The 17,172-nt window shown below is 47.3% G+C and overlaps 1 protein-coding gene across 1 annotated transcript in view; it reads right to left on the bottom strand.

Annotated features, from left to right (window-relative positions):
* The window catches only part of LOC138247419 (inducible metalloproteinase inhibitor protein-like), an 89,086-nt gene that overhangs the window by 24,697 nt on the left and 47,217 nt on the right, over positions 1-17,172 (bottom strand). Inside the window, exon 3 of the mRNA XM_069202053.1 lies at positions 16,274-16,309. Coding sequence (XP_069058154.1) covers positions 16,274-16,309 — 36 coding nt within the window. The remainder of the gene's footprint in view (positions 1-16,273; positions 16,310-17,172) is intronic.

The following is a 17,172-nucleotide window of genomic DNA, read 5'->3' as shown; positions in this document are numbered from 1 at the left end:
CAAACATCGCGAACATGGCGGCCATCTTAGAATAGTTTGTTTTCTTATTACTCAGACCTGTTGTCCTATTGTCAGAGAACCTAATTAATACATACTAATCATCAGACAGAATATATGTAAGTATATATGAGTGAAGCTCTTATCAAATACTCTGATCTGTAGATTTAAAAAAATAAACATAAATTGAAAACTCTTTAGTGTTGGTAATAAACCATACTCAATGTATGGACAGAATGAGGTAACCAACGAGACTCAGAATGATAGGAAGGAGAAATGAGGAACTGGAAGAAAGAACCTATATATATTAGTCCAATATGTGCACATTATCATAGAAAATTATATATGATAAACAGTGATTGGACAGACAGGAGATATCCGAATATCGCTCAAAGAGAGGCATCCATCACCATGGTATGTGAGTATACATCAGTTAAACATATAGGCACAACAAACCACTGATCCCAATGTATTGTCAGCCTGTAGAAAGATGTATTGGTAATAAAAAGAAGACATATCTTATAATCCACAATCATATATACATTATTGTAAAAAATGATATAGTTCATCATCAATGTTCATCCCCATTTCTATAGTTCTTAACCTGATAATCCATTTCGCCTCATTTTGTCTTAGCTCCAATGTTCTATTACCTCCTCTAGGGTTAACAGGGGTATGATAAATTCCAATGTATTTAATCGAAGGAATTTCTCTCCCTGGATGTTTGATGTTCATGTGTCGGACTACTGGTGAGATTGTGTCATTGTTTCTCAGGGCACGGATGTGTTCCTGAATGCGTTCTTTCAAGGGCCTGATAGTACTTCCCACGTATATCTGGCCACATTCGCATTCCAAAATATACACAGTAAATTTGGTGTTACAATTTATAAAGGTGGTAATTTTATGTGGTCCGCTTCCATTATACTGAAATTCCAGGGTTTTATGCATTGTGAAACGACACATATTACAATGACCACATTTGTAAAAACCATTGATTTTGCCTGGTAACCATATCGGTGTTTCTTCCCTTAAAGGTGGCAAATAACTTTTACATATTACATTTCTAATTGTTTTGCCCCTTTTGTGAATCATTCTCGGTCTTTTGGGTAATATTTTTGCTAGTGTATTGTCCATTTGTAATATGTTCCAATGTTTTTGTAGAATACGATGTATATTGCGGCTATTCTGACTATACTCCGTACAGGCTGCAGGAGGAACAGTATTTGGGCTTCAGGGAGGAACTCAGATCCATCAGTTCCACCCTGGGCACCATCGTAGTGTGCTGAAGGAAGTCATCAACACAAGGAGGGACACTGTGGAACAACAATGGGCCCCTGACACTAGCCTGGACGATGAACTGCCCACCGGCGCTAGTGGACAGGAGGCACCGCCAGAGGACCACCACACCAGCACCCCAACCACTGCAGAGGGAGAACCACCCTGAGATCCAGGACAAAGACAGAGAACGATGCCAAGACCCCCACCAAGAAATGAGACCACCCTGAATGTCATCCTTTTGTCCCACCTTGTCACCCTGTCCATCCTCAAACTGCCCCAGCTCCACTTCCTATGCCCCTTTGGACAATGCACCTGTGAGACTAATAGACTGGACTCTGCCATGGACATTCCTCCACCATCACCCCTCACCATTTTACAACCCCCTCCAATATTGAGCACTTAAATAAACACCCTTAAAACAAAAAACAATCAGGAGTCTGTCTGTGATTTCGAATTAGTGTATTAGCAATTACAAAATGCTCTTTCAATTGTAATGTCAACATACCTATGTCACACAGCTCTAGTCCATGAGGAAACAAAGCAGATGTCACATAGTGGGACCCACATCTGTGAAATCGTAAGGGAAAGTGACAACTCAGTGACCATACACTGGGTGAAAAGGACAGACAGTAGAGAGGTATTAGTGTTAAAGTACATGTAGTAGGCAGGTTTGTCTTCTTACCTGTGTCTCACTGGAAGTATTGCAGGATCACATAGTTCCTGTTGTCGATGTCCTCTTCTTCTGCTTCCTCGCCTTCACTGTCCACAGGCTCCACAGCTGCTACAACACCTCCATCTGGACCATCCTCCTGCAGAAAAGGCACCTATCATCGCAAAGCTAAGTTGTGAAGCTTACAGCAGGCCACGATGATCTGGCACACCTTCTTTGGTGAGTAGAATAGAGAACCACCTGTCATATGGAGGCACCGGAACCTGGCCTTCAGGAGGCCGAAGGTCAGCTCTATAATCCTTCTGGTTCGCCCATGGGCCTCATTGTAGCGTTCCTCTGCCCTTGTCCTGGGATTCCTCACTGGGGTCAGTAGCCATGACAGATAGGGGTAACCAGAGTCACCTGCAAATGGCGAGGAACAATTGTTAGACACACACTAACTCTTAGGGATATCCTCAGACCCAGACAACTATTCCCACTGATTTGGTTCCAGGTGCTTACCTAGTAGCCACACACGGTGCCTCTGGAGTTGCCCCATCACATAAGGGATGCTGCTATTCCGCAGGATGTAAGCGTCATGCACTGAGCCGGGGAATTTGGCATTAACATGGGAGATGTACTGGTCTTCCAAACACACCATCTGCACATTCATCGAATGGTAACTCTTCCGGTTTCTGTACACCTGTTCACTCCTGAGGGGGGGACCAAGGCCACATGTGTCCCATCAATGGCACCTATGATGTTGGGGATATATCCCAGGGCATAGAAGTCACCTTTCACTGTTGGCAAACCCTCCACCTGAGGGAAAACGATGTAGCTCCGCATGTGTTTCAGCAGGGCAGACAACACTCTGGACAACACGTTGGAAAACATAGGCTGGGACATCCCGGATGCTATGGCCACTGTAGTTTGAAATGACCCACTTGCAAGAAAATGGAGTACTGGTAGCACCTGCACTTGAGGAGGGATTCCTGTGGGATGGCGTGTAGCTGACATCAGGTCTGGCTCCCACTGGGCATACAGTTCCAGGATTGTGGCACGATCAAGCCTGTAGGTGATGATTACATGTCTTTCCTCCATTGTCGACAGGTACACCAGAGGATGCTACCGTCTCCTCACATGTCCCAGTGGACGGTGCCTATGGAGGACAACAGCGAGCACAGAGTCAACCAACTCAGAGGTACATAAACACAGCTTACTCAGAAAACTATTCATAACCCGAAATTTGCCTGTATGAGTGTTGAGCCAAGGCCTAGGTATGTGTGACACAGTTAAAAATGAAGGCATGTGGGCCCCTGAAATGGCGGCTGCCTGACCTGTAAAGTGGGACAATGGGATGTGAGGTAACTGCGCTGGCGTTGTACATTGTCGCAGTAGGCGGTCGAAGACCGCGGCGCAATGCTGCATTGGTTAACATTGGACCCTATGGGTCCCAGGAGCCAATGACGATGTACGCCGGCGGTGACGGTACGTACCGCCGTGGACTTGTCCGCCATTTTCTATCTCTTCAATCACTCGATACCTGATCTTCGACAGGAGAGGACCTACACTGCAAGTGCTGCTGTGACCTCCGTCTGGAAGAGACAATGGCTTGTGCGACTGGGGAAAGGGCCCCTGCTTTCACCATGGAGGAGTTGGAGAAGCTCGTGGATGGGGTCCTCCCCCAGTACACGCTACTCTACAGTCCTCCAGACAAACTGGTAAGTACACAGGGAGCATGCTGTGTGGGCTATCGCTGTGTGGAGTGGTGTGGATGAAAGATAGGGGGGGGAGAATGATGCGTGCATGAAACGACGGTGAGTACATGTGCCACATGGCAAGGGTAGTGATGCGGGCCAATGACTGTGACGGTGTAGTTAATAATAACTTCTCTTTTTCCCCTGTACAATTCCTGCAGGTCAGCGCCCACCAGAAGAAGGATATTTGGCGTGCCATCGCCAAGGACGACCGGATCCTGGGGGTCTACCACAGACGGAGCACCCACTGCCGGAAAAGATGGGACGACATTCGCCGCTGAAGCAAGAAGATGGCGGAGGCCCAGCTGGGGATGGCCTCCCAACGTGGGAGGGGTGCCCGTCGCACCATGACCCCTCTGATGTTCAGGATCCTGGCGGTGGCGTATCCGGAGTTGAATGGGCACTTGAGGGCATCACAGCAGCAACAAGGGGATGAGTACACCATCATTCTGCTGATTCAGCGCACAGTGGAGGTGTCTGGGTGGGGGAGCTGGGCTGTGGGTTTCCCTAGGCCAGGGCGAGTTTGCGAGTTAAGTCCCCTTTTTCAGGCAGACCCTGTGGCACCCCACCCCACCTGGGTACAGTGCCAACTACACCTAATCAGGCTCCTGTGACATCCATGTGTGCAGATATCGGCCATAGGCTTGTAGGCCATGTCCCAGGGATTGAATAGTGGACCCCAAGTGCGCGGCGTAGTGCAGGGGGCTTCTGTGTCTGTCGTGTCCGCAAACGGTAGCGGTAATGCATGCACTCATCATGCCTTTCTTCTGTCTCCCCCCCCTTTTTGTGGTCTCCCTGTACTTGTGTGCATTAGCATCATCAGGCAGAGGAGCAGTGGCACCGGAGCAGGAGGAAGCTGCAACCCACATGGCCCTGGAGGGCGACACTACGGAGTTTGATTTCACCAGTGGGACGGAGGGAGAGGGGAGCTCCACGGCTGGGACAGGAGCTGACACCAGTGATACGGACTCAGCCTCGGATGGGAGCTCCCTTGTGGTGGCGGGCCCATCTATGCCCCCCGCATCTACAGGTACAGCCACCACCCCCCCTCCAGCACCGCCCTCCCAGAAGCCCCTCAGCCTTTGCCCCATGCCCGCTCACCCAGGAGGGTTGGCATCTCCATCGCCCCAGGCACCTCAGCCCCTGCCCCAGTCACCCCTGCTGCCCTCAGTGAGGAGGCCATTGACCTCCTCAGGTCCCTCACTGTTGGACAGTCTATCATTTTGAATGCCATCCAGGGTGTAGAGAGGCAGCTGCAACAAACCAATGCATTCCTGGAGGGCATTCATTCTGGTCAGGCAGCCCTTCAGCGAGCTTTTCAGACTCTGGCCTCACCACTGATGGCAGCCATTATCCCTGTCTATAGCCTACCCCTCCAACTTCCTCCACCCAGATCCACACCCATGTACCTCAGCCTATGCCAAGCGCACCATCAGACCAGCATGCCCACACCTCAACACACAAAGGAAGCTCAGGCAAACATAAGCACCACACATCCCACAGGCACTCACGCAAGCATCACACACATGCAGACATACCAACATCCACTGCCTCTACTGTGTCCCCTCCTCCTCGTCTCCCTCCTCCCTCCAGTCTCGTCTCCACTCACACCTGCATGCACTACATCTTCAGCCACTACGTCCATCACCAGCACACACACCACCACACCCCGCTCACGTGCAGTCACCACCCCCACTACCATTCACACATCCCCTGTGCCCTCTCCCAGTGTGTCTGTGAGGCCACCTCCCAAGGTACACAATCACAGCCACACACCCACCCAACAGCCATCCACCTCCCGAGAACCTCTAGCGCATGCACCTTCACCCAAAGTCAGCAAACAGACACCTCCTACAGCCACAACCTCTTCCTCCACTCCCAAACCCCCTCCATCTACCCGTCCCAGTGTTCCTAAGAAACTTTTCCTGGCCACCCTTGACCTCTTTCCCTCGCCCCCCACCGCGTCACTCTCCTAGGGCCCGACTCTCCAGGGCCCAGCCTAGCACCTCAGCCACAACATCAGCGGGACCAGTGGTGACAGTAGTCACTGGATTCTGGAGTGTACCAGGCAGCAGGGCAGCCAGTGTGGCAAGGAGCCACAGCACGGACAGTCCCCCACCTGTCAAGCATCAAACGTTGGCCAGTGCCTGGTGGGAGAGGGGGAAGCACCAGCCACCAAAGTCGCTTCCAGGGGTACAGGTGGGAGTGTGGAGTCAGCTGCGACACCTTCCAAGGTGGGGAAGGGGCACAAGAAAACTGGCAAGTCTGGGAAGATCAGCACGGCGGAGAAGACCGCCATCAGCCCCGCTGCCTCAGACAGGACCGCCAGCAGCAGCCCCGCTGCCCAGGAGGCGACCACCAGCAGCAGCACCACTGCCCCAGACAGGACCGCCAGCTGCAGCCCCGCTGCCCAGGAGGCCACCACCAGCAGCCTGCTGCCCCAGACAGGACTGCCAGTAGCAGCCCTGCTGCCCAGGAGGTGACTGCCAGCAGCCCTGCTGCCCCAGACAGGACCGCCAGCAGCTGAACGGCTGCCCAAGACAGAACCGCTAGCAGACACACTGCCACAGACAGGACCGCCATCAGCTGAACCGCTGCCCAAGACAAGACCGCCAGCAGCCACACTGTCACAGAGAGGACCGCCAGCAGCTGAACCGCTGACAAAGACACCACCGCCACAAGTAACACTGCCAAAAACACCGCTGCCACAAGCACCGCTGGCAAAAACACTGCTGCAACAAGCACCGCAGGCCCATGAGCGCCAAAAGCTCTGACGCTACTGAGGCCGCCACGAGCAGGACGAAGCACTCTGGGCACAAGGCCCCCTCCAGAACCAGTGGAGAAAGACATCCACTACCTCTGTCCTTGGCAGGATGAAGCACTCTGGGCACAAGGCCCCCTCCAGGCATCCTCTACCTCTGTCCTTGGCAGGATGAAGCACTCTGGGCACAAGGACCCCTCCAGAACAAGTGGAGAAAGACATCCACTACCTCTGTCCTTGGCAGGGTGAAGCACTCTGGGCACAAGGCCCCCTCCAGAACCAGTGTAGAAAGACATCAACTTGAAAGACTGTGGCTTTGCACTCCCCAGGAGTGAACAGTGGGCAAACCACCCACTTGGGAGACTTGAGAGACTGTGGCTTTGCACTCCCCAGGATTAAACAGTGGGCAACCCACCCACCGGTAGAGACTTGAGAGACTGTGGCTTTGCACTCCCCAGGATTGAACATTGGGCAACCCACCCACTGTAGAGACTTGAGAGACTGTGGCTTTGCACTCCCCAGGATTGAACAGTGGGCATTTGGCCCCCTTGTGGATTTGGCGTTGTGCACTCAACCGGCTGAGGTGCCCACCCTTTCTCTTCCCCCTGAGGTGCCTGTTTTCTTGCTCTCTGATGCCCCTGCAGTGTTCTCTCCGTCATGGTCGGGGATCTTGAATGGGCCCAGTGTTCCACGGACTTCATTGGAGCACTACCTGGACTACTAAGCTAGGTGTATATTTTGTTTATGGTGTATATATATATTTTTGCGTACTTGATTTTAATATATTACAATGGTTACACTAATTTCCTTTTGTATTTGCATTCTTCTGGGGGGCTTGGGGGTGTAACTATACTGTATAAATATATATTAGTGTGTGTGTTGTAGTGGGTGAGGATGGGGGTGTTGCATGTGTGTGTCCCTGTTTTTTCCCTCCCCAGTGTCGTAGGTGCAGTACTCACCGTTGTCGTCGCCGCCGGCATTCGTGCTCCTGGTAGAGGAGCAAGAAGGTGAGGGCTGGCAGGATGTGCAGCTCGGGTTCCATGGTGTCCTGGTTCCTCGTGGGGTGTGTAGAGGTGAGCGTTTTCCTTTCGAAGTCCTGTTTCTGCCGTGTTTTTGTTTGCAGTGAATCCGCCCCGGAAAAGGTGGCAGATTGGTAGGTTGTAATCCTGTGGGCGGAACATTGTCTTCCGCCTGTCTGTTGGCGGTGACCGCCGCTGTGTTTTTTTGTACCGCCGTGGCGGTAAGAGTTTTAAAGTGGCTGTCTATGTTGGAGGTTTCCGCCACGGTCGTAATTCCATTTTTTTTACCGCCGGCCTGTTGCCGGTCTTACTGCCGCTTTAATACCGACCGGCAGGGTTGTAATGACCACCAGTGTGTCTTCCTTGAAATCAGATTAGATGGCTCACCTAGCTTTATAGGCAAACTCTATACCCCCAGTTCAGACCAATCAAAGTTCCCACATCAACTGTCATCTCACCTTGCTAAACAGACACGTATCCCCTGGTTGCTGGGAGGAGACTTTAATTGTGGAATGGACCTGTCCCTAGATTGCTCACATCCTCCACCCCGCAATAACCATGCAGTGTAACACTTAGATCATGGTGACATGGCTACGAAAATGTCCTTGATAGAAGCCTGGTACCAACACAACCCTGGGATCAACCTTTATTCCTACTACTCCCCAGTACACAACGTGTATGCATGCCTGGATAGGATAGTCTGCTCATCTCCACATTGCCCTTACATTTTCTCTCCTGACTACCTCGCTAGTGAACTGTCCAATCATAATCCTTCGATAGTGAGCCTGGGCTGGGGCCAAACCCCTTCGCCTATTGCCACTTGGTACCTGTAGGCTTGCACTCTTGAGGACCCACCATTTAGGAACACCCTATCAGACAAAATTCTTGAACACTTTGAGCACAGTGATGGCTCAATGACTTTGCCTACTATTGAATGGGAGGCCTTCAAGGTAGTTGTTTGAGGCATTCGCATTCCCACAGTCTCAGGGTTATGAACAATGATACTCTGAGAACTAGACTGCCAAATAAGAGTACATAGCAGAAGAGAGAATAGCGGCTGAGGCCCCATCGCACTGGTCCTCAGTGGCCCAGATCATCGATGCGCGGGGTTCAATTGATAGAGCAGATTTGCTGCTTGGATTATGCCTCCTACACAGCCAGCATATATCTGGAAGACGATAAGTCTGACCGCCTTTTAGCATTGCTAGCCAATAGGTAACTTAAATAGCTTCAGCCAGTGTCTTTTCTGAGACTGGATGGTATGTTTTTCCATTTACAACAGGATGTATATAAAGTCCTTGTCACCTACAGCATGGCTCTCTATTTCCCCCTCACTGGGGGCCATTTGGGCATAATGCTTGCCTTCCTAGCAACAGCCACTCTCCATTGAGCCTCCCTGGAGAACGGTGAAGAAGAAGGCTGTTAGAAATGGGGTCTTTGGTTGCCAGTCAGGTTACCCCCAGCCCAAGCAAGGACCCTCACTCTCATCAGGGCAAAGGAGAAACACATCTGGTTAACCCCCACTCACCCCCTTGGTAGCTTGGCACGAGCAGAAAGGCTTAACTCAGAAGCAATGTGTAAAGTATTTGTACCACTAAACACAGTAATACAGTGAAACACTACAAAATGGACACCACACCAGTTTAGAACAATAGGCAATGTTTATTAAAATCAAACAAGACCTAAACGACAAAAATCAAACATCCACAAATCAAGATATGAATTTTCAAAAGAGTTTTAGTCCATAGAAAACAATGGAAACGTTGATTTTACACAAAGTGCAAGGTTTGTGTCAAAAATAAAGCGGCACTGGTGAGCGTGCATTGGAAAAGCCAGTGATGCGTTGTTTAGTTACTTGCAAGTGAGGCCGTGTATCATTTTTATCTCCAGCCGGGTTGTAAATGCGTTGTTTTTCTCCCATGCAAGATAGTGATGCATCGATTTCTAGAGAGGAGACATCCGATCCGTGCACATTTACTATGACTTTGACGCCTGGCGATGATGTGTGAGAAATCCGGTTGCATGGTGTTGGAAAACCACGATGCATGGGGTTTGCATCATTATCAGTAGCAGCAAGCGGGTGTTGCATCGTTTCTCCAGCAGCGATGTGTCAAACTCCCAGTTGAGATGCAGGTGGAGTGTTGATCTTTGCCGCAAAGCGGGTGGCACGTCATTTTTCAGCTGCATTGCAGGTGTTGTGTTGAAAACTTCCCCCACACCGTGTTCTCTGCGTGGATTTCAGTCCTTGTTCTGCCAACTTCACCTCTCAAGGGCCCAAGGACTGAATGGGGCACCAGTTGGCAGGGCAGGAGTCTCAGCAGAGAGTCCAGGTGCTGATAGAGGAGGTCTTTGATGGCCCTGGGATTTCAGAACAGGGGGCAGGCTCAGTCTAAGCCCTTGGAGATTCTTGTCAAGCTGGAATGCACAACAAAGTCCAGTCTTTGTCCCCTTTCACAGGCAGAAGCAGCAACTGCAGGAAAGCCCAACAAAGCACAGTCACATGCAGTGGCAGCACTTCCCCTCAGCTCTTCAGCTCTTCCTCTTGGCAGAGGTTCCTCTGGAATCCAGAAGTGATCTAAAGTCTTGGGTTTTGGTCCACTACTTATATCCCTTTCTGCCTTTGAACTAGGCAAACTCAAAGGAAAGCCTCTGTTGTTTACAGGATCCTGCCTTGCCCAGGCCAGGCCCCAGACACACAACAGGGTGTTGGAGACTGCATTGTGTGAGGGCAGGCACAGTCCATTCAGGTGTAAGTGACCACTCTTCCCTCCACTCCATCCCAGATGGTTTATCAGGATATGCAGGCTACACCCTAGCTCCCTTTGTCTCACTGTGTAGAGGAGATTCTCAAACATCCCAACTCGGTTTGTCCCAGGTAGGGAATCCACAGACAGAGTCACAGAATGGTTTGAGCAAGAAAATGCCTACTTTCTAAAAGTGGCATTTTCAAACTAACAATCTAAACATCAACTTCACTAATATATGTATTTTTAAATTGTGAGTTCAGAGACACAAAACTCCATATTTCTATCCACTCTCAAAGGGAAAGTGCACTTTAAGGATATTTAAAGGCAGCCCCCATGTTAACCTCTGAGAGAGATAGGCCTTACAACAGTGAAAAACGAACTTGGCAATATTTCACTGTTAGGACATGTAAAACCACACAAGTACATGCCCTACATGCCCTACCTTTAACATACACTGCTACGTGTCCATGGGGCTACTTAGGCCTACCTTACAGGGGTGTAAGGAGTGCCTTACATGTATTAAAAGGGAAGGTTTAGGCCTGGCAAGTGGATACACTTGTCAAGCTGAATTGACAGTTTAAAACTACATACAAGGACTGCAGTGGCAGGTCTGAGCCATGATTACAGGGCTACTTATGTGGGTGGCATACTCAGTGCTGCAGGCCCAATAGTAGCATTTGACTTACAGGCCCTGGGCACCTCTAGTGCACTTTACTAGGGACTTACTAGTAAATCAAATACGCCAATCATGGAAAAGCCAATTACATCTGTAATTTCACATAGGGAGCACTTGCACTTTAGCACTAGTCAGCAGTGGTAAAGTGTCCAGAGTAACAAAAACAGCAAAAACAGACTCCATCATACAGAAACAACCTGGGAAGCAGAGGCAAAAAGTTATGGGAGACCACGCCAATGATGCCACGTCTAAAAACGGCTATAACAGAGCTAGCAGCTGTGAATCTCCTGAGACTGAGAGCCTCTTGGACAAATTTTACAAAACATTTGCAAGCTAGCTAGCTCCTAAATTGGCTAAGCTGTATGAATTGCCATCGGAGACCATATGACTCCTGGAAATGCTTCGTAAAGCTTTGCCACTCTCTTAAAACCTGGGAAGGATCCCACCGACTGTGCCTCGTATTTCACCATTGCTATGCTAAATATGGATTATGTAATCCTCAGCAAGATCCTGGCTAATTGAATCTAACAAGTGACAAGTGCTTCCGTGCCACTTTTACTGCATCATGGAGGCTGTCCAGGGGAGACGTGCATGTGCCACTATCCTGGTGCTAAAGAAAAAAACGTATTTGACACCCTAAGGTTGGATTACCTGTTTTGCATGCTGTCAAAATTTGGCTTTGGCACACATTGTTAGATTAATCCGCATACACAGTCTGTGTTTGCTATGGGGGGTTGCCTCTCCGAGGCCAGATCTTTTAGCAGGGATACAAGAAAGGCTGCTTATTCCCTTCATATATATTTGCATTGCCAATGGAACTCATGGTGGCAGAGAGTGGGGTATACCTCCCCCAATGGAATTCATGCAATATACTTTTACACTGACTATGAGCCTTATTTGGAGTTTGGCAGAGGGGTTATTCCATTACAAGGGGGATGGATATCCCATCGCCAAAAAATATATACATTTATATTTCGGTGGACAGGATATCCATCATCCTTGTGATGGAGTAGCCACTGCGTTAAACTCTACATCAAGCTGTCTTGTTTTACCTAAAAGACCTGTTGTCTCAACACTCCCCATAACTAGTTTCTTTGCAGGGTTTGGGATAGCCTCAGGGCTCCACGTGAGTTGGAACAAATCTTTCATCTGGTACCTAGTGCAGGGCTCGTGACCCTGGATCTGGGAGAGAGTCCAGTCCATTTTGAGCCTATCTCCTTCGAATACTTGGGTATTTGCATGTACCATACTGTTCAGGACCAGGGTAATTTGATTGTGGTGTTATCATCGCTTGGACCACAGGAGACATTCTGGTGATAACTTCCCTTTTGGGTGATAGGCAGCCTAGGCGTTTCCAAAATGGTGATGCTCCTTTGCCTCCTGTATTACTCCGCAAACATTCCCATTGCCCTCACTAGTAACTTGTCCCAGAAGTTACACAAGCTTTTATGGGACCTAATGCGGCATATTTCTTACTTCTCCTTTCTGCTACACCACCTAACACCTCAGGATGTTGCATCCCTGTGGGGGTAACTCCTTCCCAAATGTTAACTTGCTCTTCGATTGTAGGAATGGGTGGCCAATCAAATTGTAGATTGATATGTTACATGATTATGTGGTTGTTATATGTGTCATAAAATCAATAAACTGTTTGTTTTGTAAATATTAAAGAACATTGTCTAGGTTTCAGGACCAGGCCTTCATTCATAGGATATGAACTCCATTGCAAAGGAAAAAACATGTAAGGGAAGTGCAATCAGATACAAAATATGAAGAATATGATTTATCGATAGGATATCCCAGTAGTTTTCAAAACAATTGAATGATCCAAAGACATAACACTAATTCACTGCCAGGTTTTCAGTTTAGGAGGGAAATTCAACTCCTTGGAAATACTATCTTACCTTCTCTTATGGTCATATCTTCTAGCCCCTTGTTGAAAATATGACACCATTGCAAATTAGTGTTTATTCACTTGTTATATTATGTTTGAACTTCAGTTGTATACAATTTTGAAGTTCAAGCTTTCCAGTAAAGTGATGACTTTTAAGGCCTTCAACTCTATTTATTATATTTTGAATTCATATCAGGGATTTAATGCCAGAGGATTATTTATCACTTTATTTGATTTCTGTTTTCTATTTTTTCCAGAAAGCAGATCATATTGCATAAACAATGAAGGGAATAACTGCTGCTAAATGTTTCTAGAAATGTATAGGGGTGGATAAAACACATTTCAATGTGGTGAAATTGATTCATGTGAAAAGATTTGTTTAACATGAATTGACACTTGTTGACCTGGATTGACATGAACTCTAAAATCATCACCTACCAGCACAGGAAGTGATATCACTGAATCTACCATCATCCACCTGCATAGGAAGTGACGTCACTGAATTTCCCATCATCCATCTATACAGGAAGTGATATTACTGGTTTTCCTGGCAAAACCATTATTGGTGCTGATTCAGTCATTGCCCAGTGATTCTCTTAAACAGTCTTTAAGACGCTAGACCAAGGACACTGTGTTTCCTAAACTGCTATTGTGCTGCACCTCACACCATGATAGGAGGTTTCACCTGCACCCTCTGATGGTTCTCTAGTAACCACCCCCCATACTACCCACACAAATAATAACAATGCCTTCAACAACCCCTCCCAATACACAAGCACTAACAATGCCTATACCCTGACTCTACAACACATACCACAGCAAACCCGCACATCAAGACCCACTCACATGCATGCTTCTCAACACACAATCACTCAGCAAACTCACAACTGAAATATTGGACCTGCTGAGTAGTAATGCACTCAACATCCTCTCTATCACATGGGCTTGGATCAACCCTTCATTGGTTCTTGACATCGCCACTGCAGTTTCAATGGACTAAAAGATCGCTTGACAGGACCGCCTTCAGAAGACAGGAGCAGAACTCGCTAATATGTACAAGAAATCCATCAAATGCACAGCATCCACAGATTAAGCCATTCCATTTATGTAACACCTGCACTTTAAGCTACAAATCTCTGAAAACTGCACCGTGAAGAGAACCTTCACCTACTGACCACCCGGACCACAATCCATCTTTACTGTTCACCATTGACTCTAAAGCATAGATTCTCCTTGGTGACCTCAACTTTCACCTGGAAGATAGAAAAGATCAGCACCACCATGACCCACATCATCAACACCTCCATCACATCTTCCACTTTTCCAAATGATCAACATCCCCCTTTCTGAAAGAATCCCACAGCCAGCCAGAGTCAACTGAGCAACGTCCGAACAATCTCCCTGACACCTTATCCAGTCAAATTGATTGAAAAGGCCATCAACAAGCAACTCACAATCCACCTCAAACTTCAGCATCTTCTATACATCACTCAATCAGGATTCAGAAAGAAGCACATCACCAAATCATCCCCCATGGGGCCACAGATGACATTTGAATCATCCTGGAACCATGAGAAACAGTCACCCATATCCTACTCAACCTCTATTTACATCAGAGACCAAGACATTGATATGCTGAATTTCACAGGGATCGTCCCTGAGCCCCACCTTTTTTAACATATACATGAAACAACTTGTCAATATCATCCAATTGCAAGACACCACTGCCATCTCCTGTGTCAATGACACCCACCTCATCCTCTCCCTGACAGACAATATAACCAACACCAGGACCACCTTGACTGTCTGCATGATCATGGTAGCAGACTGGATGCTAACCAACTGCAGCCAACTCCTCTGACAAGATGGACAAACTGATCATTGGCAACTAGACCTCCCCAAGGGATTTTATCCTAGCCATTGGAGCAAGGACCAACACCCACACCCATAAACATCTAGGAATCATGATGGCTCCAGCCAACTCAGAGTGCACCTCCTGCTTCCCCATCCTACACACGCTGCTAAAACTCTTCAAACAGTTGCCTTCGAACAGGAGATAGACCATCACACAAGCACTCATCACCAGCAGACTGGACTACCGCAGCGCAGTCTATGCCGAAATCTCCAAACAACTTCTACATGGACTCCAGATCATCAAAACCATTGAAACGACTGGTGCAAGTGTCATACTTGATCTCCCATACTGCACCCACATCTCATCGCACCTCAAGGAGCTTCACTGGCTCCCCATTCAAGAAGCTTCACTGGCTCCCCATTCACAAGTGCAGACAATTCAAACCTCTCACACACACATACAAAATCCTACACAACACATGACCAGAATACCTGAACAGCTGCATATATTTTTGTCAACTCACCATACACCTACACTCAGCCTCACTCACACACATTCCCCACATCAGCAAAAACAAAATGGGAGGTCGCTCAATCTTCTACACACATCCAAGACATGGAGCGACCTCCCTCAACACTTCAGAGCCTCCTCCTCACTTGTTGAGTTCTGCAAGAAGCTGAAGACCTGGCTCTTTGCATAAGTACCTTGGGAGCCACACACCTACACACCTGCGCAAGGGCCTGGATACTCTTGGATGATTAGTGTGCTATACAAATCGATGCAACATAACATAAACTGTTATGGAAGGTTGTGTACAGATGCTTCTGAGCCATTTGCTGATACAATATGTTCTTAGAGTCAATGCAATTCTCGAATTATAAAGCAAACTACCAAATCAACACGTGTAACTTAGACACACAGGGCATATTTACTATTGTTTCATGGAACGCAGGGCATCAGGAATGGAACTGCACTAAGTGAACTGGAGAGAGCAAACATTCTCCATACATACTCAGATGTTGGTGCACATTTGCTCCCTCCTAGTGGTGGTGGAGTGCCCTCTGCCTAGCGCCAATGCGGACTCCCTTGTAACATGCTGCAAGGGAGCCTGTGTAGATATGGGCAGACATTTTCTTTGCATGAAGACATACCTTTATGCACAAAAACAATGCAAATAAGAAATAATGAGGAGAAAAAAGATTTCTCTCCTTGCTACATTATCCTCTGAGTGTCATATCAATTTGACAGAATCCAAGGCTTACAAATCTTTCTATATTTCTCTCTTACTCACTTCTTTTCAAATAGAATTGGGCACAGTGAAAAAAAATCACAGATATATTTTCTGTCTTCTACTTTTAAAAGTTAGTGGCAATTACTGCCTGGAGTGATAATGTTAATGTCACACCTTTCACAATTGTCAGAATTTGTTGCGCCAGTGAGAGTCCACTAGAGATAAGATGAGAAAATGAGCAGAAATAATACAAGTGATTGTTACAGTTATTTACCAGACGTGATCTTAATACAGTGGTGATGTCTGCAGTAATGCTAATACAGCTGTTGCTCTTGCTGCCACATTTACATTCATTGCTGTCAAACATAACAAGCTTTACATCTGAGGGAAAGTTAAGATGAATACTTACTGGTGGTTTGTGTATATGCCAGCATCAAGGCAAATCCTGTGGGATAAAAGACAGAAATGTGTTATGTTAAAGTTTTTTGGGGTAAAAAATGAGCATTATCTCCCATGACTCTCATGAGCTTAAGGGCAGCTCTCGGCAGCAGGACTCAGACCATTAACCAGCATGGATCTGGCAGACTATTTATTTGTAGCTGTAAAAGTGGCCCCTCCATGTTTTCCTTACTGAATGTTTGCTTTGAGCATCACAACTATGGGCCTAGCCCCACATGCCCCACAGTAACCTTGGTTACTTTTCACACAGATACATTTAGAATGTGGCCAAGCACAGAAGACACTTTTTCTAATCTACAACTGTCAGATCTTTCTTTAAGTAGAACAGGCCATTTTGTATGGAACCTCACTGTTGAATTAAATGCTATCTGTATATAATAATTAACTGTCTGAAAAAAGTTACAGACCCCAACTTTGTGAAATTTCTGGTGTCCGTTGGTGAGGCCAAGCCTGTACCCTTGCCAAATCAAATAAAAACAATGTGAAGCTAGTGTTTTTTATCCTGCCATTTCTCTTAATTAAGAGACGGGCAGAAACTTGTAGTGTAACAGAAATTACATTATTTACTCCACACATATCCTAAATGGGATCCATATGAAGTTTCACATGTATATGAGGATAAGCTAATCAAATAAAGGGGATTGGTTTCTTGCGACTAAATGAGATCATAAGTTACAACTCTGTGGGGTATTCATGAATCTTTCTGACCAATAGAGGAATGACTGTCTGATGGAACAGATGTGTTGGAAAACTGGGCAGATGATTGCAGAAACCCCCTCACTTTTAGCCCCCATTTTTAGCTGATATTGGTGTTTTCTGACTCTGACTGTGCCCTGGGCACTTCTAAGC

The sequence above is a fragment of the Pleurodeles waltl genome, chromosome 7 (assembly GCF_031143425.1).
Source record: "Pleurodeles waltl isolate 20211129_DDA chromosome 7, aPleWal1.hap1.20221129, whole genome shotgun sequence".
NCBI classification, from domain to species: Eukaryota; Metazoa; Chordata; class Amphibia; order Caudata; family Salamandridae; genus Pleurodeles; species Pleurodeles waltl.
The sequence above is the reverse complement of the archived record's forward strand: the minus strand, read 5'-3'. Positions and strand labels throughout refer to the sequence as shown.